Here is a 21,702-nt window from a genome sequence, read left to right on the forward strand (position 1 = left end):
AAAGGATGATATAGACCCCCCCCCCCCTCCCCCGAATATTTATACTTGGAGTATTGGTATCCCACGGAATGGAATGCATTATTACACTTTTATATTATTAGACTTGTCTTGGTGATTTAACCCATTTTTAAAAACTCGATAGATATTAATAGACACCCTGCTGCGCATAACATGGCAAGCACGACCGGGATCTTATCAGCCAGGCTTTAATTATATAGGTATTTTTAAAACCCCTGTTTATATCAAGGGTTTCATAGTGTAGTGGTTATCACGTCTGCTTCACACGCAGAAGGTCGCGAGTTCGAGCCTCGCTGAAACCTAAATTTTTTTTTTCTTCAAGATTTCAAGCGTTTACCCTGAATCCAAGAGGAACGATCCTCTGAAGTTATTGAAATGACCATTATCAGAAAAAAGGAGTTTAGGTAGCCTATATCTTTGCAGCGGTTCTAAACGCCTATGACGTGACCTGCGCGTTTATGATTAGGAGAAATCGTTGTTTAATAAAACCAAACTCCTTACATCCAATTTTATTTTTTCCAATTTTAATTTTTGCAACTAAAATATTACAATCTGTAGAATACGAAATGTCTACTACACAATATGGATGATATATCGGATGCTCAATATATGATTGTCTTTATAACTGACAGGAAAGACCATTATACAGCAGTGTCTCGACGCAGCGCCTCAACCTTCAATACACACTGAAACATTACAATCCTGTTCGGAATTTGTATATACATGTTATATTTAAGGAATAAGGAATCATTCTTTGACGCAGGGTGTTAAGTAAGCATATGGGCATTCAAATTTGAATTTTAAAAGTATTTTCAATATATAACTAATCTCAAAATGTACGCGATAATGTGGATTTTTGTCAAAAGAGTTATGAACAGATGGGCATTTCGTATATTTTCGTAATGTAGCGTGAAGGCCTCCATTGGACACCAATGATGTAAATTAGAAAGATTTGAATATCTGGAGATGACGATTCATTTTTTATTCCTTTTTTAATCTTCAACATTCATATAGCAAAGGCATCTACTACCACCGCCTTCCGTCCCTCGACTTGACAAAGAGGGTAATTTCACGGAGGATCTTGGAACCGCTTTCCATTTTATAACCTATTTACTTTCTTTGTTCAGTCAGGACGAGAACCCGATTCATAAGAGCCCACGCAGCCCATTTGACCCCCCCCCCCCTTTCGAACGCTCTTGAGAAGAGCAAAAGCAGTTAAAAGGTGGAATAACACATCATCACAAAATGGTTGACCGCGCTGATCGAAACGACATTTCGTTTTATTAAAAGGATTTTGTGGACTGAAACTTGTAACTTACTTCATAACCGAGTGGATAAAGTGTCGGACTTGTGAACCGTACACCCCGTGTTAAATTCGAATCCCGCAGGGGCTTTTGTTGTTATTTACTGAAATAATTATTTTAGATATTCATTTTTTATCCCCAAACTGCCAAATTTTCGCTTATTTGACATATGTACAGTTTATTATCATTATATCTTTCATTATAAAAAACTGTCCTGTTAATTTGAGTGACTTTTTCCAGGTGTGTTATTCCACCTTAATTGGGGAGCTCTAAGACAAGAATCACGTTTCCTTGATTAACCTAATGCAGAATGCAGTAATGATAGATCAAATATTGTCCATTTAAAAAAAAAAATTTAAGGACAACGAATTAACACAATGAGAATGGAGTTTTTATTTCAAATTTCATCTAAAACAACGACTTTTGTAACTTAGATGGAATTCTGTAAGGATATGACGTATATAATACATTGGTATCAGAAATTTAGTATATAAATATACATGTATACATGTACATTTTCTTTGGGTAGAACCGACGATTTAGTAAATCGAATTAGTCTAACTTGTACAAAAATCGGTTTAAACATTATTCTCAATTTACAAAACAATTCATCACTATCCAAATTGTACAAAGGATTATAAAATTGTTTTGTAAAATTTTGACTTTTATTTCTTAGATTCGGAATTTTTTTTTATACATGTATTAATTTATAAATCTAAGTAGTCAAATGCACTTGCTGAATTCTAATTTGTAAGTACATGTAGTAAAAAATATTTTGTGAATATGGATGATTCAGCTGAACACCGGTAATAATTATTACATACAAGATGAAATCCTCTGACATTAAAACACGGATATAAGATTATTCACAAAATTGTCAGTTAACGACTTTTTGATCCTCACGATACATTCAGGAGATCGCATAAATAAATTCTTTTCTGTTTTTTAAAAAGAGCAACTTTTGATGATTTTTATTGATTTTAAATTTCTTTTGAGTTCAACTGTTAATGGGTCAAACTTAGACAAGAAAAACATTTCCAAAATCACGTGTCGTTACACAACCAGCGTACTTTACTTTCCATGCAACCAAATCAAGTTAATTATAGGATCAATTTCGTTATTGTAAAAATAAACCCATAACACTTACCCAAAGTTTTTTAAAACGTATTTTGACATTTAGTTTTATATAGGTATCAAACGATAACCATTAGTGATTGGGTGTGTTATATTCGATTTTAATTTTGATGATTTTAACTGGGAGCAAGAGCTGATCATCAAGTACATACATGTAAATTTGTTTGCTCAGTATAAATAATAGCTCTCTCTCTCTCTCTCCCTTTCTCTCTCTCCCTCTCTCTCTCTCTCTCTCTCTCTCTCTCTCTCTCTCTCTCTCTCTCTCTCTCTCTCTCTCGTTTGCGTGTCTTCTAAAGGTCGTTTTATAATAATATATTCAGCATTGGATTCCGTGGATCATTTTGCTCAACTAATTAACAGTTTTCAAGCTTTTTGTGTATCTTTATAAAATGTTTCATATATAAAACTTTAACTATATCCCAAGGGGGTGGAGAGGGGACTTGATTATTTTTAGGACAAAAACTCTATTTTACATGTTTATCAGGGTGCTTGTATAGAAATCTTACAAATTGAAGTCATGAAATAGACTTTCCCAAATGCGGCCATTTACTCAAAATTGCTCAACCATGAACATATTATTGATACGGGAATCACTGTATTAAAACATGTGTGTGCAATATCAGGCGCTTGCGCATATTGCTGTTATCGGTATAACAGAATGTAGAACTGTACTGTCATGCGGGGGATTCGACAGACATTATACGTTCTTTTCCTTTACAACTTGACAATAGACAAAAAAAAACAACGTTTCCCTGGACCAATATATTCATGAGTTAATTGAATATTGATTCTTAATGAGGACCCAGTCACTGATTGAATAGTCACGGTTATCAGGTATCACGATAATCATCATATCATGATCGGAAATTCCACAGAAATTAGTTATAAAGTACAAGTCCTTCGATATATACAAATAACGTATGGTTGTTTATGTTCGAGGAGAGTCCAGCGATGAGACTATCTGCGCCGGGTCATAAAAAGACCGCCTGACCCCGGTGCGTCAGACCATTAGTACGGACACGGTCATATTCACTGTATTTTGAGGTGCAGTGTCCATGCGTATAAAATGGGGGCGCGGGAAACAGCTCTCCAGTATTCAACTGGAAGCTGCCTTTCTGTCTCCTCTTTTTATAAAGGTAAGATAAATAAATAAACATGCCCATTCTTAAGCAATCTGATTAAAATCAGATCCTCGATCCGCTCCTTGCCTTTTTTATTGTCGCTACACATCAATAGAAAAACAAGGAGTGGATCAAGAATCTGATTTTAATCAGTTTGATTGGGGGAGGGATGGGGGGTCAGCTAATATTTTATTATCATTAATTTTGTTGTAATATAGTGTAACTTTTTTCAAATCACTAACATTCAACCATATTTAAAGTGGCTGCTTATAAATATATCAAAGTTGTCCACACACACCTAAAACAATTTTTTTTTAGCTTTGTCACCCCATTATTGATCATTATTGATATTTTTTTTTTTGGGGGGGGGGGGTATGAATTGAATATTTGAGAATATATTTATTTGTTTTATCGAAAATCTTTGTTGTAAATATTTTAGTGGTTCTTGAAAAAAATCTTTTTAAGACACACACAGTTTTCATAGAATTTTTTTGGTTAGATCCTATTTGAAAAAGATATCTATACAATTTAGATTCCATTTCCCCCAAGAATGCATTTATCCAGGTTTACAAATTACGTTATTACGAAATCTTTATTCAGTTGCATAAAAAGATGAAAAAATTAGAATATTTTAAAACTATATATGTATGTTAACATGCAATGTCTGTTGTGCATTTGGAGGATGTTTTCCTTATTTTAATTATAACTACTTGTTGATTTTGGTTTGCTTCTCTCCTTTTTTATGTGTTTAAATTAAAGTTGCAATTTAACAGCTTCCCATGTAGATAAAATAACTTCCTCTGATGGAGAAGTGCCAAGAGATGTTTTGATCAATTCACAAATATGCATCGAAAATAAAGAAATTAGTAATGCAAAAATACCTTTTACTATTTTAAAGGATAAAATCATTAAAAAAAAAATTTTTAAAAACATAAAACAAAACAAAAATAAGAACAGAGAGAATTATGTGCGTGAAGAGTTGGGATTTTTTTTTATAAAAAGCGAAGACCCTTTAATCCATATAAACTTAATATACAATGAAAACAAATCATGCATATTTTATATACCGATAGTCGTAGAATTGCAAGATAGAACGAACAGTTTGGAACACTTGTTGACAATATATTCTAAACTCGTTAAACTCTTTTGATCATAAATATGTTCAAGACTGACGTACATAAAAAAAAACTTTGAAAAAATTAGAACACTCGCAGAGAGCAATATACTTAGGGTCCGTCCAATAAACAGAAATTTAAAGTAAATAAATAAGCCATTTGAACCCAAAGTTTAAAACACGCACAATCTCATACAAAACAAATTTCAGGTTGATTTTGATACGTAGAATAACAAGTTGTTGTGAAAACTTTCCTCAGGGGCCAAAGAAGTCGCAAGGCCGACACGTTCCGCTTAAAGATGATAATTGGAAAAAATCAGCTGACGTCACGGGAATCAGCGCGGCGGAACGTTACCGGGTATAAATGTAGCCGGGAAAGGTTGCACGTTAACCAGACGTACACCATGACAAAGAGACTGGGTACCTTGCTCTGTGGGCTGCTGTTCTGCAGCGCCGCCCTAGCGGAATGTCCCGATGATGCCGCGGATTTGGTGTCATGGACCACACAATTTGTAAGTCTCTTCAAATGCAATGCATCTTTTCTTTTTCTTTTTTTTTTTTAGAAATAGAATTAGAGAAAAAATATTTTCAGGTTTGGGGAGGTTTTTATCTAAAATAATCTAAAAGAGAGGATCCTTTATTTTTAGTTATTGAAAGATGAAATTGTGTTTATTCTGGGGCATTCAGAATTAATTTTTTTATTTATCGTTTTTGGAAGTCATGACGAGCGAAGAGCTCAATTTTTCGTGATTTCATGCTTAACGATACAATTTTATTAAACGTCTCCAATTTGCCTGAATATTTATGCATTGAAGTGTCTGAGATCTGATAAAACTATTATACACATGCATATCAAAACTATAATGCTTTTTCATGCTTATTTGTTTTAAAAAAAAATTGGAACGTGAAACTTTTTTCAAATTGACAAAGTTCATAAAAAATCGTTTCTTAATTTAAAAGCGTTCGAAATTTAGCAAATTAAACTCCATTAAACCCCATGCTATAGTTTGACCTCAAACGGACCAGCCGCAGGTTTTCTATATAATTACACACACCAATAACTTTGAAAATGAAATTTTAAAATTGACCTTTACGAAACGCAGATTTAAAGATATCTATAACACACAGTTCGTGACTAGGTTCGATATAAGATCTTTGTATGGTTAATTAAATAACAAGATTTGATAGTTTCGACTGTTTGTCCGTTTTTAGCCATCCAAGACCACCCCCGCACCGATGAAACTGTAAACTGAAAAAAAAGAGGAAACAAACTAGTTTCATTAGATTGAATAGTTCTAGCTATACATCCGTTTTGCATTAATGTCAGTAAAATATATATGTTCAATGTTTAAAATTCAGTTGAGAAAGCTGTTTTTGTTCGTTAGGTTCTGTTTGCTTGTTTCTTTTGGTTCTTTTTTTATCTTGTCCCTTTTCTGACCTGCAAAGAATGTAATACGGCAGGCAAATGGGGTGGGGGGAATAAATCAACGTAAAGGTGAACATATTTGAACATATTAAATGTATGGAAAAATGTTTATATACCTAACTGAAATCTTGACATTACTGACGCAACATATGAAACAAACAAAAATACTATTACTACAGACAGAGTTTATTCATTACTGATGTGATGCAATCCATTGTTCTTACACTATAAAAACTTGAATTTGCTTTGGCCGATATATTATAGACTATGAAGACATAAATATCTTGCATGTAGAGATAATTTTGAATGTTCAAATGGCATAATTTTCTTGCTGTTGGCATAATTTATGTTTGGGGGGGGGGGGGGATGTGGAAATATGCCACCATAGTAAACAAGCATCATTCTGATTTTACACGAAAATGCAAGACTGTATTAGTACCTGAAACATTCAAACCAGACAGTCTCGGGTAAATCATCAACTCGTAACAAATGAAAAAGGCAGCACCGTGGCAACACACATCGGAAAAAAACCCACCTTGAGAAAAATTGCTTCGATATGCAGTATTGTTCTATGTGGAAAATACAAAACTCACAAGTTAATCGTTCTGAATTGTATGTAAATTGTTGATCTAATAGCTGACAATCACTTTGGATCTAATATATTTTATTGTGCTAAACAATGTTAAGATAATCATTTAGTGTATTCAAATGTATTAAGTATTAAGTACCCCTGCACAATATTTTTTTTTTCAAAGTGAGTTAACATAGACAATATCAATGCACTTTGAAAAAAAAAATTAAAAGTGCGTTGACTTGGTCCCAAAAATTAAAAAAAAAAGGGGAAAAAATAATTTTTTAAAAGTATACCTTTAAGTAGTAATACAGTACTTTTAAGTTCAATAGACATGTATATCGAATTCAGTTCTGTATTCTGCAACCATCAAATACTAGTAGACATAAAGATCTACATGTAGCGCCATTGTTCGAAAGTCTGCTGATCCTTCGTTCGCAACTACTGGCCAAAGATAAAAATGGGAGAATAGAATTGTTCACAGATCGTGAAATGGTTGTCACGGGGAGGTTCAAAGAATATACTCGAAACTTTTGGAAAGGTTTTTCAAAAGTATGATAATTGTATGTACATGTACGATTTTACAATTTGAATGAAAACGACTGAAAAAATAACTTTTTTGTTTTGTTTTGTTTGTTTTAAATATTTTTTTTTATGAGGGGCATATTTTGCAACGATCTCCTTGGTTGGCGAAGATAAATTTTCAAAATATGTGTTTGCGTATGAAAGAACAAAAGAACAAATCAAAGGTCATTCCCGGATCAAACTCGGGATCTGCGACTTAGGAGTCAAATGCTATATCTACTGCACAACAACCATTGGCAACTACATGGAATCTTGTCGATTTGAATATAGAGCAATTTCCCAAAATAATTGAATATAAATAATGTGACGTACTTTTATAAAAAGCACATGTCAATGGGACCATTATTAACCACAATTAGATTTGTAATGGAAACGGAACTGATTAGCTCTTTTTTCCCACAGAAAAAGGCGACATATTTTCGTGAACGCTGATGATAAATGATAACTTTAACAAAAGGTATTTGTAACATAAATGTTAATAAAAATCATTATAAGAACAGGCTTGTTCATTCGAGTTGATGTGATATCAGAGGAAAGCAACCGTCCCAGAAATAGACACTTTTTAGATAAGTCACTTTTTAGTTAATTGTTGTAACGCAGTAATTGAAAAAAAAAGGTAAAGGGGTAATAAACCCATAAAGAAACATTAAATAGCTAGCCTCAAATTATGTTAATGTGTTTTCTAAAACCTGTAAAATTAAAAGCCGGTATAGACATGTGCGAGTGCTCTTCGTTATTTGTAAATATTGATAATGTTTTCCACTCTTTTGAACTCTTATAATGTAGAATGAACAGCTATTGATAAATAATGCTCGAATAAATTTTAGTTTGACATATTTGTTATTACCGCAAACGCCAATTTAAAAGTTTTTTGGTTTTTTTTACGATGATCTTTAAGCATCTTTAAAGGTAATTTAAATACATAAGAAGAAGCGTGCGTCTGTTAAATAAAGTTATTAAATAAAATACACAATTGGCGGTCTCATTTTAAAAGAAATCTATTTAAAAAAGAAAATTGCAATCTTGCGTATTTCGACGTACACATGTAAATGCTTAAAATACCACCCCATTTCTCTTTTCATTTTTAAAGCGACCTATTGTATATTAAAATATGTCTTCGTACATTATTTGATTTGATTTTTTATTTAACTGTTTTACCAGATAAATGCATCCAATATGTTCTTTAACTTTATCAATACTTTAGATCTATGTTTAGAGCGACTTTAGAAAATGACAATTAAATGTTTTGTCTGTAATTCTTAATTGACATCTTCTTAATTGAATCTACTCGTTTAGGGAACGACTTCTCCCCAAGACGAAATAACGATCTCCAGCCCCGTGCTCCTGGACACGTCCGTGGAACTGTTCGGACTGACCATCGCTTCCGGTGGCCGTCTGGTATGGAGCAGAGCTGGCGATTACGGAATGAGGACGCACTATATCAAAATTCAAAATGGCGGAGAACTACATATCGGGAGCCGGACTTGTAGATTCGGCAAGAAAGCACGAATCACTCTATTGGGTAAATATCTTATAACTAAAAAATACATGTACATGAATGCTTTTTTTTTTTTAAAGAAAAGAATCATTTTTTTAAAGAAAGACTTATAAAACTTAATTTGTTACACGTGTTGTTTATCATCCCGTCAAGCATTTCATTATAATTCTACTAAGAAACGGGGTTTTGAATAAGTAAGATGTATTCGTTCATGAAGGTGAACCCGAGGAGAAACTGAACATTCCTGGCTTTGGAGAGAAGTTCCTTGGAGTAGAGGCAGGAGGAGTCCTAAATCTATACGGAAGGGAGAAGTTATCGTGGACAAAGTTGACTAAGCACGTTCCTAAGTTTGATGAAGCCACGGCTGAGATCTTTAATCATAAGGTTAGATTGCTTATCAGTATTTAAACAATAAAATGCTCTCTTTGGTGATTCATGCGGAATATGAAGGTGGCGACATTGCAGGAAAAAATACAAAATCCGCGTTATCGGGTTATGTAATAAAAAATTCTGCAATGATCGCTAACTTCATAACCCACATGAATCATCAAAGAAAACATTTTATTGTTTATTTTTACACCTCTTTTTTAATAAATTATGAAACTTATTGTAGAAACTAAGTAAAATTCACTAAAATACTGTTAATGTACATAAGTACGTTAGCTCAAATAAACATCCTAATCGTCTCCTATGGGAATTTGAGTCTGACATTATCATGATTACTTCGTGCAGTCCTTGATTTTTCTAAGAGCGCTGTAGGTTTCGACCAATCGAGTTTACTGCTTCATTGAATGGATAATATACCTGATTTTTGCAGGACTCGGGAGCTATTGAAAGGGGACATGGTTTTTATATCTACCATTTCAGGGAAGATTTTCCCGCTGACTTTGATATTGAAAAAGACCCAGGAATAGTTTATGTAAACCGTATACACAAGTCATTGAAATCCTCGAGCCAAGATAACATCAATACAGCCATTAGTGAACTTGCCACTTTCTTGAACAGTAAGTTTTTCAAATTTGTTCTCTCCCGAGGCGTTTATAAAAACATTATTTTTAGGTCAGAAGGACTTTGAAAATTCATGATCAGTTGTGCTTCGCATCACAGCCAATAAAGTATCTGACCGTTAACTTTTCAGACATACCTGTTGGTGATATTTTTGTTCTTGCAACACAAAGAGATTACAAACGGGAGGACAAAGATTACACCACCTTGTTTGACGCCTTGGATCTTGTAGCACCAGTCAATTCCCTTAGAAACGTTCAGCCGGACGATGCTTACGTTGCTCTGGGCAAAAAAGGTATGATTGTACACTACTACGTGATAGAAAGCTCAACTTGATCAAATTTACTCTGCTCTGAAACTTTCAAGCGATGTGAAATACCATTTTAGGAGACCAGGCGAGCTTTAAAGAGGATCTGGATTCCACAATTGGACCCGATAACAGAACGGAAGCACTTTTGGTTTACAGCGATGACTCCCGGGAGCGTGAGTTAGTTGTAAGCACATATAATGGACTGGAGCCATGGCAAGGGAGCCTTGAGTTGTTTGTGTTCAACACACTGTTAACCCGGCCCATCATCTCTGTAGTCAATAATGTGAACTCATGGAAAACCGGTAAGATATAATTATACATGTAGCTCTCCAGCAACCGTCGTATCCTTTATTTCGTGGCCGCGAATTAAAAAAAATATCTAAAGCATATGTCCTATGGCAGCCACCGTATCTATGTTTATAACTGTGTATTTATCTATGTTGACTTGCAATTGTGGACCATTTTGAATTCCAGGTGACAAGATCTTCGTTGCGTCCACGGATTACGACTGGAGGCAGGTTGAGGAGTTTGAAGTCATTCCTTGTAACAACGTCATCTGTTCATCAAACACCGTCAGACTGAGCCGTGAGTCGCTTAAAGTACTTAAAAGAAAATAGACTTCCAAAATCAAAACAAAACAAACTGATGTATTCTTCTTTTTTTCACATTCAAACCATTTTAAATTATAAATAAAGTACTATACCATTATGAAAGTTGCCGATGCAAGATCGAGTTCAAAATTCGATGCAAACTGACCGTTTCTCCTATTATTTTTTTCAGATCCGTTCAAATACGACCACTACGGGGAGATCTACAACCGAGTAGACATGAGGGCAGAGGTGGGGCTAATGACCCGAAACATTCTTATTGACGCCGAGGTGTCTGAGGGAAACAGCAATGGAGGACACGTAAAGGTAAAGAACACAACAGCAAACCATAGGTTTTAAACATATTTTTTGGCAAACTTTCAGATGCCGTTTCTTCAGTGTTTCTTATTGTGAATGTTGTTTATAGTTTTTGCATGGATTCAAAGATGTCCAGGTTGACGGAGTAGAATTGACAAATCTGGGACAGCCTTTGATACTAGGTAAGTTTCCATGATAATTTAAAATTAAAAATTGGTCTAAATACTTTTAATGTTTGAAAATCAAAGTGTTTAACTGATTTAGGGTCAGTAATTCATCTTTTATTCGCGTGAACCTTCTGTGAAGTTCGTGAGATCCTTGTCGATGCAGACAAGTCCTCAAGGTTATGGTTTGGTTATCAGCGTAGTTTTTAGTCGCGAAAATTAGTTGCCACTAACCTTATATCAAGAAATCTTGTAATGGCGAATGAAAGTTTGTTCACAGTCTATTTTTTATTGAAAAGCACTGGAATCAGTTATCTAATACCAAGCATTACTTTATGATTTGACCCCTGTAGGTAGATACCCGCTCCACTACCACATGTGTGAGGATCTGTCTGACACATCCGTTTACCCCACACGGTCTGTGCTCCGGAAAAACTCCATCCACCACACTCAGTTCCGGTGTGTCACTATTCACGGAACACACAGCGCCAGGGTAAATTATTTTATTTTAAATATTGGCCAGCAGTCAGTTACTAATATCCAAAAATTAAACGTTGGTTACGCCTTCCACGATGGGCCATGCCTTTGTATGTTATTTCAAGTCAATTGAAACCATGATTCCAGACGACCAAAAAAAGAGAAATCTAATGGAGTAATAGGCGTGATGCTGATGAAAAACATGCTGATTAAAATTTGGTCAAATTAGGATGCATGGATGCATGAAGGGTGCAGTGCTCGTCATAGGAGTGTCTAAAGAACATCTTTATTTTAAAAAGCAATGAATATACACGTATACAGGAAACCTTTTTTTGTTATAGTAAATAGAATCATATCTGCTACCACACCACAGTTCAGATATTTACATGTATTTGAGGAAATACAGAAAAGGCAACTGTTTTTGGTGCTAGCCTAGAGACCACAAGTTTGGCAAACTATAGTAACATTAGTTGATAATTGATTTTCTGTAGCTGATTGATAACGTCTGCTACGATTCCGTCGGCCATGGGTTCTTCTTGGAAGATGGAGGAGAGAAGAATACGTACTTCCGGGGAAATCTTGGCCTAGGTCAGAGACGGTTTGTTGGGACGACCGTTCTTGATGTGACTGGAGCTATCCCCACAGACACGTGAGTTCAACAGAACTCTTTTATATTTCACAGAATAGAATGCCTTCAATTCCATACTGGACGAAGATAATAGCCTATTTTATTCTTACAAATATTGAAACACGAATTTTTTGTCATGCTTTTTTTTTCAATTTAAATTTAAATTTTTATTTTTTAGATCGAAAGGTCCTGCCACGTTTTGGATCACTAATCCTCGAACCACAGTCCTAAACAACGCCGCCGCCGGGGGAGAGGTAATATTGCCGCAAAAGATGTTGATTTTCAAAAAAAAATCCTTATCTCTCATTAGTAATTGTTGAGGATTAAAAATCACCGGTCAACGTCAAGTCTATGAAAGACTCACCGTTCTGTTTCACTTCTAGGGTGTTGGTATGTGGTTCGTGTATCCAGATTCCCCTACGGGACCCTCCAGAGCCCGGAACTTTATGCAGGACAAGGAGGCCCGCCATACCAAGATCACACTGTACAAAAACAACGTCCACCATTCTTACACCACGGTAGGGCATAATGCTGTATTTTGAACCTTTGTCAGGCTTCGAATTCGAGCTTTAAAAAAATGAAGAAAATTACGAACAATTTTTAGTGCAGTGCATTTTTGGTTTAACATATGCTAAATATAAATTGAAATAGCTGCTAGAATTTCTTTGCATACATTTTCCAATATATACATAAAGAATGGTTATATTTATTATCAATAACGTTTTATCAATACTTTGTACTAATATAAGAGTTAGAATTTTCGTTAATTCATTTATAGACTGTTAATTTGGTGAAAAAAAAGTATTTCTACCGGCATTTATTCTGTCACAGGCTGGTCTGTTTGTTGACAACATCGAGCACGATGATTTAACTGTCTCTGAGTACAACAAATACAACCCCAAACAGAACCCCCTGGATCCCTCATCGGCCCCCGTGCCCGCCGTGTTCGAAAGAGCCACAGGTGAATACAATGTACATTTTACTTCGAAACATCCTTGTTAATGAAGGTATTGTGCATTCAAACACCGGTATATAGTTAGAACCATTTTAACAAGAGCTTGAACTTTGGGCAGAACGTGATAAACTCCGATTTGATGAAGGTGGGGTCTTCTAATGGTTAACTGTCCAGTCATTGGCTAATAGATATGCATACATTGAACGCAATTTCATCCAGGGATGTATATTTCGCTGAAACACGTCAGTTTCACATAGCAGAGCAACGGTTTTGACAGTCTATATGAGAATTAATGAGGTTCTCTTAGCGAATAAAATGAAAAAGGGGTCAATGTTTGACAGCTTGCTTTGATGAACAAACAGAATAAAACATCCCACCGAAAGTCCAAGCTCTTGTTAAAAAGGTTCTATCAATCTATAGATCAGTTTTTCATCGATATAATTTTGTACTTAACTTTGTCCACTACTTTACAATTTTGAAGTCGTCATTTTTTTTATTACTTACCTACTATTAGGTTTAGTTTAAAATATACTCTAAAATAACGTCCGTGGGTCAATCCACTTATACTTGAACTAAGTCAACTTCTTTGATGTTTTTCCAGTTTACAAGAACAGAGGTCAAAATATGTGGGTCCGTGGAACCCCCATCATTGTGAGAGAGTCCTCGTAAGTAATCTACTATGTGGAGTTTCAGACGATTTGGTCCTCAAGTTCACAATGATATAAATGGCTTTTAATATAATACAATATATGTATCATTATTCTTTGACTTCGTATGTCTTTTCTTCCAGATTTGCAGACAGTCAGGTTGGAGCAACCGTCATCAAGTAATTTAATAATATTTTCAATGGATGTTATGAAGATAATGCATAATAATTACCCTGACTTTATAAGGTGCAGATACACACAATGCAGTATTGTATATCAAGCTTTTGATTGTTTTCCAGAGAACAAGATATTTGGGTGGAGTTTATCAACAATGTGGTGATTGGGTACTCCGACAATCTCGGGAAACCAAACACCGGCTACACTCGCTCCTACCCGTCCACCCCGTAAGTCAAATGTCCGATTGGAATTTTGGATTGTGTGATTATTGAATTTTCTCTCCCCTTCCGGTCCTATTTTTTTATTAACAAACTATAACATGGGCATTTATAAAAGTACAACGAGTTCCTTAATTCAAGAGGTTTAAATTATTCTTTCTAATGTCATGGAAGTTTTGCAAATGCTTGTAAACTTTATTTGATTTTTCAGATCAAGAGATGTTGTTGGGTTTAGGTTTAACAAAGGACCTGTTTTCGTCAAAAACACCTGGTTCCACGATTTTGTGTCAACAGACATCCACAGATCTGCAGCGATGTCCAATTTCGAATGTTTCGGCCATATGAATCCGCAGAACCAAGTGGAAAATGTTCTCTTCAGCTTTGATGATGTAAATACATCTTTATCATATTACATGTATTTAAGTATAAAACACATGCTTTCATTTCTTCTAAGAATGCAGGTAAAAAATCACAGAATGCAATGACTATATTCATATAAGAAATTACAATAAATAGAAAACTGTAACTCAGCGCTCGCATCATGAAAAGAAATTTTGTATACTAGTATACGTTTGTATATATACTAAGGACTTATATTGCCTGAAGGTATCCCATATGCATAAGTTTTATTTCAATAGGCCAATCACATTTTTATTAGATTAATAACGAAAAAAGTTATTTGAATGCAAACAAGATCGAGTTTATGATTTGTATTTTTCTGAAATACATATGCATTTAATTTTAGAAATGTGCGTTAACAAATTATTAAAGTGATGATTATTTCAAATGAATCTTTGTACTGTAGAAAAACAAATTGTTTCAAAGGGATAATTATTCTAAAACTTGTTTTTCATAGATCAGTCGGGAACTCACGATCAGTCTCCAATGTGCTATAACTGACTGTAGGCAAACTTGCTGAATTTTTCTTGTTCTCGTGGATAATACATTCCCTATTCCGATTAGCTCCTTTACACTTTGTAAAAGAAATGAATTACAGTTCATTTACCATGGATATCAATTGTATAAATCTACTCATGCTTTTTTTATCACTGATACTATTTTTAACTTTTAACTCTGTTTTTACTTTTAACAATAACAGGGGCCCGGAAACCGTTTCCTGTTCCGGGAATGTCAAAGTGAAAGTAGCACTACCGCTAATACAGAGAGAGAGGAGGACAGTCTGTTTATGCTGAAGGACATCGGGAACGGCTTGACGGGACACTCAACAACAAAGTCTGTCACTCTGGTGAAGAATACCCCGTTCCTCGTCACCAGCCAATGTAGAGTTAGAGATTCCTGGAATGTCGCTTACTGCCCCTATAACTATGGAGAGGTACATTACAAAATTTAAATTGTAATTGTTCATGCATATTGAAGTAAAGGCCATTATTCACTTATTGTGATTCAAATGAAAATTTCTTGTTCACTTTTATCCTCAATCTCATCCCGTCGGAATCCACGGGTTTTCTATTTGTTACACTGCTTTCAACCCGGTTAAAAGCAGTTGAACAGATCGAAAATCCATTTGTTCCGGTGATATCGCACTTGAAGGATTACCATGACAAATCAAGTGCAGCCGACATTGAAGGTCACTAGCTATCAATGAAGTTTTCTCTTGCACAGTTTGAGGATAGATGTTGAAATGAATTTAAAGATTTACAAATATTTCCATGGCCAAATCTCTTTAGATTGTGTATTCTATGCATTTTTTACCCTCAGATTATGGTGTCATTTTCTGATGAGAGAGAAATGAGTGTTTATAGAACAGATGGCGCTTTACCCAAAAAATCTGTTCTGGACAAAGAGTTTATCACTATCTTGGGAGAGACGAACCAAAACCAAAAGAATTTCCTGTATTTAATCGCCTTCGACGACGGACTGCCACAATCTGTAACATTTAAAGGAAAATCTATAACAAAGTATGGTTATAATATGATCATGTCTTATAATTAGGGCCCCGCAAGGATTTGCAGGTGCCGTATAGTAATCACTCTGTCCGTCCGTCCTTCTGTCCGTCCGTCTGTCACTCTTCCGTCCACAAATTTTCTGTTTTTTTCTAATAACTTTTTTATGGTTGCCCAATCAAGTTCAAATTTGGTATGGTAGATCAGTAGGCAGAAATACATATTTTGATGCTAAGTTTGGTTCTCTATGTCTTCTGGTTTGGAGCTGGGGTGGTGGGGTAGATTCCTTAACTATGCATAAGAATGAATGGGCAAAGAGAGATAACTGCTGAGAATGTTACCATTGTATACTAGGAAGGCTGTGCAATATTTGTCCTTTGGGATTAATTAACCTTCCACAGGAAGAAAATCCTAAGCTTTATCTTTATCTGTCACATTGAGATTAATTACTACACTGCCTGTGTCTGCAAATGAACTTTGTTTTGAAGTTAAGGTCAATTTTGAATGATGTGTAGTATTGTGTACATTCTTTGAAATATGGATTTAAAATACTTTATTTTGGTTAAAATACCGTACACAATGATTTATGATAATTTTATTGAATTCTAAAATCAAGATATATACTAAGATATCCTTTTTCACTATTTTATTTTTTAATTATAATTTATTTTATTTTTTTCTGCCTAGCTTAATGCTGTTAATTTTAACAGGTAATCAGATAATAACCCCATTCTGTCATTTCTGAAAAAACAAATCTTATTGTAAATTTAGAAGAAAATGATGAGAGAGCAGAACAATTAACCCCCTGGGATTAATTATCTTGCCTGCTGCAGAAAATTTAGAGGATTATCTCTATCTGTCATATGAAGATTAAAGAACACCTTTGTCTGCAACTGATGTTTGTTTTGAAGTTGAGGTCAACCCTGGGTGATACAATGTATTTGCATTCACTGAAGGCTTGCATTTTATAAAACACCTGTTTAAATCTTTTTTAAATACACATTTAATTTAGTTTTTTTTATAAGACATGAGGTTATCTCTGTTTAATGCAGATACAAGGTTACTATTTAGAGTTTTTGGACATTCAGGAATTATCTTGAAATTTTAAAAATACAGTTGTTACTTATAATTTTCATATATTTTTTTTTTAATGTAATCAAATTAAACTCTCATTCCATGAGCTGCACCCTTATATTTTTACCCCTCAGTTTAACACTTTAATTGTTGCAAGAAAATCATATCCAACTACAAATCATGAGATCCTATATATTGCAGTTCTTTACATCTTATGCCGGGCATTTATTTTTCATCATTGTTAATATAAAGAGGATGGAATTCAAAGTTTTTTTCACTTCTGTATATTAATTGTCATAGCGGGGCCCTTCCTGACTGGTCAGTTTTCTAGTTATTTAAGCTGAATTGTAGCATATACGATTGATAAGAAATAAAAAAAGTTTAGAAAAGGCTCGATACAACTATTGGGAAAACATGAAAAAACATTTGATTCTTCATGTACATGTACCTTCAGTGTATTTCCCCCCATTTTCGACAGATAATACGTTTTTTTTGCTAAGATACAAGTACCTTTAAATCTTTTTCCTTCATACCATTACTCCGTCTATTTTAGTGCTAAAGATATCTAAGAGAAATGAAAAAAATGTGTAACGTTATTTAGAAAGGATTGCATTTTACAATTGATGCGATTCTCCAAGGAAACAAGCATTCTGAGAGTATTGCATAAGCAATACACGTCCCCTACCGGTTTGTATTATTCTATGAAAGCTTCCAAGCACACAACTATTTCAGAGCTATTGTAAACGAGATGTCATGCTTTAATCAGAGATAAAAGAACAGAGAAAATTAAAACTATATAGTTGATATAGAAATTAAATAGGAAATAGGTAAAATAATACTCTTTATTTCATCTCCTGTAATTTCGCCAAGTCTATTCTGTATTCGCTGGTAAAAATTTGTGAAAACAATGCACTGTTATGCACAATATCATTTCTTACCGTCTTCTGTACCCCGAATCAAACCAAACAGTTAAACAGCCCAACCCGACAACGAACCCGATTGTAATAATAATACAAAAAAAACCTGCCGATTAAATTTACAACACAATGCTTGAAACTATTTTATAGAATTTATTTGTTTGTTAGAAATGATAAAAGGAATGGTACAGGAAAAGGAATGGTACAAAATTAATTTTCTCGAAAATATGTCAATCAGACGCTACAAAAGTGTAAACTTGATCTGTAGTTGGACATTTTGAAGCTGTTCAGCAAGTTTCATATTATTCCTCAAATGCATAAAGAAAAAAAGTGTGGAAAACTGAAGTGGGACAGACAGACGGACTGACGGACGGACAGACAGACGGACGGACGGACAGACGGACGCAGAGGAAAGCTATAGTCCCCTCCGGTGAAACCGGTAGGGGACTAATAATAGACCGGCAAATCAATATCAGGCTATACAGTAGTAAAAATCATACACATTGTAACTGATAGAACAGTGAACAATATAATGATTATTTGAAATTAAAAAGAATGATAACTAGTCTGCGCATCACTAACAAATATTTTTGATGACGTCAGGTCGGACTCTGTCATCATGGCCTACTGCGTGCCCAGGGATGCCCTTCTTAGCGTCAGGTATAAAATTGGTGGTATATCACTGCCCACCCAACCAGTCTGCTCCCTGGGGGAGATCCAACAAGACACCGAGGGGGGCAAATATTTCTACGACAAGAACGTCGGGTAAGTACAAACATACACGTCGTGAATGAACGCATTGTTACAGAAAGAACAAATTAAAATTTGCACTGTGGTAAGAATACCATTTTAAAATGTTTTTCGACTGAAAACAAATCGGAGCCTTTCTCAATCAAAATTCAACAGTTCATTACATTGGATTCATTTGAGGTTATATTTCAGGGTTTTGTTTTTCAAAATGATAAACGATGTGGAGTACACCACTGGAGAGAAAGCGTCCTGTCCATCGGGTAAATGTGTCCGGTTTGGTGTCACTATACTTTCCGGTACCCTCACAGACAGCGATTGTTACGACCGGTTTATACTGGAGACGTCCTATGTACACGCAGCAGAGGTAAGTTAACAATGAAGTCGTTTCATTTTATAGTACATGTAAATCTATTTAATATCATTGACTTATATATTAGTATGGAATGTACCCTTTTGTCATCAATAGGGAAGCCCCGGCGCTGCCAATGATGTTTTGCTGGCAACAACCCCCCAAGCTCCAGAGGTTAGTATATGATTTAATATTAAAATTGTTCTATCAATACGTTATATGTACTATAGTTTGATGCCCCTATGTAACGTAAACCTTGGATACATGTATGCAACCATCAGACGACTCGATGGAAACATTTCATTTTCACGTCACAAGCCATACTGGTATATGTTTAGGTACATTTCTATCTAAGATATCAAAAAAAACTTTGCATTTTGTTATATTAGAATTTTTACTATTTGTTGTTTAAACATCAGTTATACATCTACAACAAATAATTGTAACAGTTTATAAACTCTCTCTCTCTACTACTTCTTACAATTTTGTCAGTTTCCTAGCAGATTTTATCTTTTTCTTTCTTTCTCCTGTTTAATGAATTCCAATGATAAAACTTTACTAGTATAATGATAACTGGTTTTTATTCTCTGTCTAAAGCATATTCTGTTATGAAATAAACAATTATTAGGCATGACTTTTGGGAGGAAATATGCTTAGATGAAAAAAAATTCATTATTGTTGTTCTGCACAAAAACTAACATTGGTAGATATTTCTTATCGCAAATAAAGCTTTTTGCGATTTTAACCTGATTTATCAAAAAAGTTTCAGAATGATGTAGAATTATAAAGTAGTACATTTTATAGCTAAGTGAGTTTCTGAAATCAAAAATTATTTATTTTATTGAGTATTGCTCAACCCGGTAGTAAGCATCATCCGAAACCCAGGGCCAATCTTGAATGCTTATAGTGTAGTTGACCATGGGTTACGGAGGATCACGTTAGTGCCTACATTGGGCGTTATCCGATCGAAGCTTCTCGGGCCTTTCCGACAAATCTCGAAAAAACACCGAACCTGCCGGAGAGACCCGAGAAGCTCCGATTGGGGCTTTATCTTATCTAAATTTTGCAATTATACTTGTTTATTTAACTTTAAAGCAAAATGAGCTGTATTTTCTAGAATTTTATTTTGCTGCAAATACCTGCTAGTATGCTAAGTCTGTATGTAACTTAAACTTTTATGATAAATAAGATTTGAAAAATTCATTAATTTTTTTAAAAGAAAGATTTATCTTCTAAGGAATAAATATATAGCTGTTTAATTTTCGTACAAGAGGACAATAATTCAATTTTGCTTCAATTAAGGCTTCTTAACGGCTTTTCCTACCAAAATAAGGCTAACAGAAATTTAAAAAACCATGATATTTTTTGTCATTTTTGTAGAAAATCAGCATGAAAATTGCAGCTCATATTGCTTAACTTGCTTTAATATACATGTTTATTATACTCCAAAATTATACTAGTATAAAAAAAAAGTATACCACAAGCATGTTAATACAGTTGAACGGCAACTATTCTATTTTACATTGCAGTTTTTGGGCGCCGGATCTACCTATCCATAGGAATAAACTTTGGCAAGCCTCATAGAGTTTCTGTGATATTTTCCATTTTGAGGCATTTGAGTTTGCCGACAACTTATGCAAACTTTTCTTTGAAGAAGTGTTTAGTACTTTTTGATAATAAGTTTTTTTTTTATTGAAATAATTATAATATTGTATTTCTGATCAAATAGTGAGAATTGTACTTTTATTTTTTACCTTTTTTTTTTGTAAAAAAAAAAAATGAAATGCGTAATACTTTGTATATAACAATAAAGCATGGTTACAAATATTTGTTTTGAAGATTTGTTTCACACGAGACTGGGATCCGTGTTATTCAATCACGAATAACTATTTTTAAAGTACTGAAGGTTCATAAATACTCATGGACATACAGATTTGGGTATTTAGTGAAAACCACATCTTTCATACTTTGTTAAAGCGCCATTGCAATAGACGAGGGATTTAAATGGCTAAGCTCAAAAACGACTTCTCTAGAAAGTGTGGTACGCGGCATTTCCGACTAGTTTTGCCTATTTTTTTTTAAAACTCTTAAATTGTAAGAAGTGAGTTTTCGATATAAGAGAATGATATGCGTCAATTTCTGTAATTGTAATAGTACTCACAAGAGGCCCATGGGCCACATCGGTCACCTGAGGAACAATAGGTATGATAAAATCAGCTTAATGAAGTCATAATACAATTTTGTACAAACTATCTGCACAATGTAAAATAATACATGTAGATCCTTTATAAATAAAATCAATCCCCCCCCCTGGAAATATTTATGTTTATATTCATTAGTCCTTTTTCTAACAGGATGATTTTATAGTCATATCTAGCTGCAAAACTGTAGCTCTCCGGGGAAAAAAAATTGACAGACCGGAGAGCTACAGGGCCACCCATTGAAAAAATT

General features: G+C 34.4%; 1 protein-coding gene and 1 non-coding gene across 2 annotated transcripts; both read left to right on the top strand.

Moving 5' to 3' along the window:
* Positions 1 to 247: 247 nt before the first annotated feature.
* Positions 248 to 320, top strand: Trnav-cac (transfer RNA valine (anticodon CAC)). The gene has a single exon. It is a non-coding gene; the product is annotated as a tRNA-Val (tRNA).
* A 3,144-nt stretch (positions 321 to 3,464) lies between these two features.
* On the top strand, positions 3,465 to 21,007 carry LOC105339776 (cell surface hyaluronidase). The gene is made up of 25 exons (XM_034464651.2): positions 3,465 to 3,592; positions 4,951 to 5,203; positions 8,570 to 8,795; positions 8,989 to 9,155; positions 9,589 to 9,775; positions 9,910 to 10,071; positions 10,164 to 10,388; positions 10,561 to 10,671; positions 10,867 to 11,000; positions 11,101 to 11,173; positions 11,509 to 11,648; positions 12,124 to 12,281; positions 12,439 to 12,514; positions 12,644 to 12,778; positions 13,092 to 13,221; positions 13,817 to 13,880; positions 14,006 to 14,041; positions 14,162 to 14,266; positions 14,469 to 14,646; positions 15,357 to 15,590; positions 15,977 to 16,176; positions 18,756 to 18,917; positions 19,095 to 19,266; positions 19,369 to 19,425; positions 20,781 to 21,007. Exons 2-25 carry the CDS (start codon positions 4,991 to 4,993, stop codon positions 20,808 to 20,810), a joined length of 3,375 nt encoding a protein of 1,124 aa, XP_034320542.2. The 5' UTR covers positions 3,465 to 3,592; positions 4,951 to 4,990; the 3' UTR covers positions 20,811 to 21,007.
* Positions 21,008 to 21,702: the final 695 nt, after the last annotated feature.

Source organism: Magallana gigas, chromosome 5 (genome assembly GCF_963853765.1).
Source record: "Magallana gigas chromosome 5, xbMagGiga1.1, whole genome shotgun sequence".
Classification (NCBI taxonomy): Eukaryota; Metazoa; Mollusca; class Bivalvia; order Ostreida; family Ostreidae; genus Magallana; species Magallana gigas.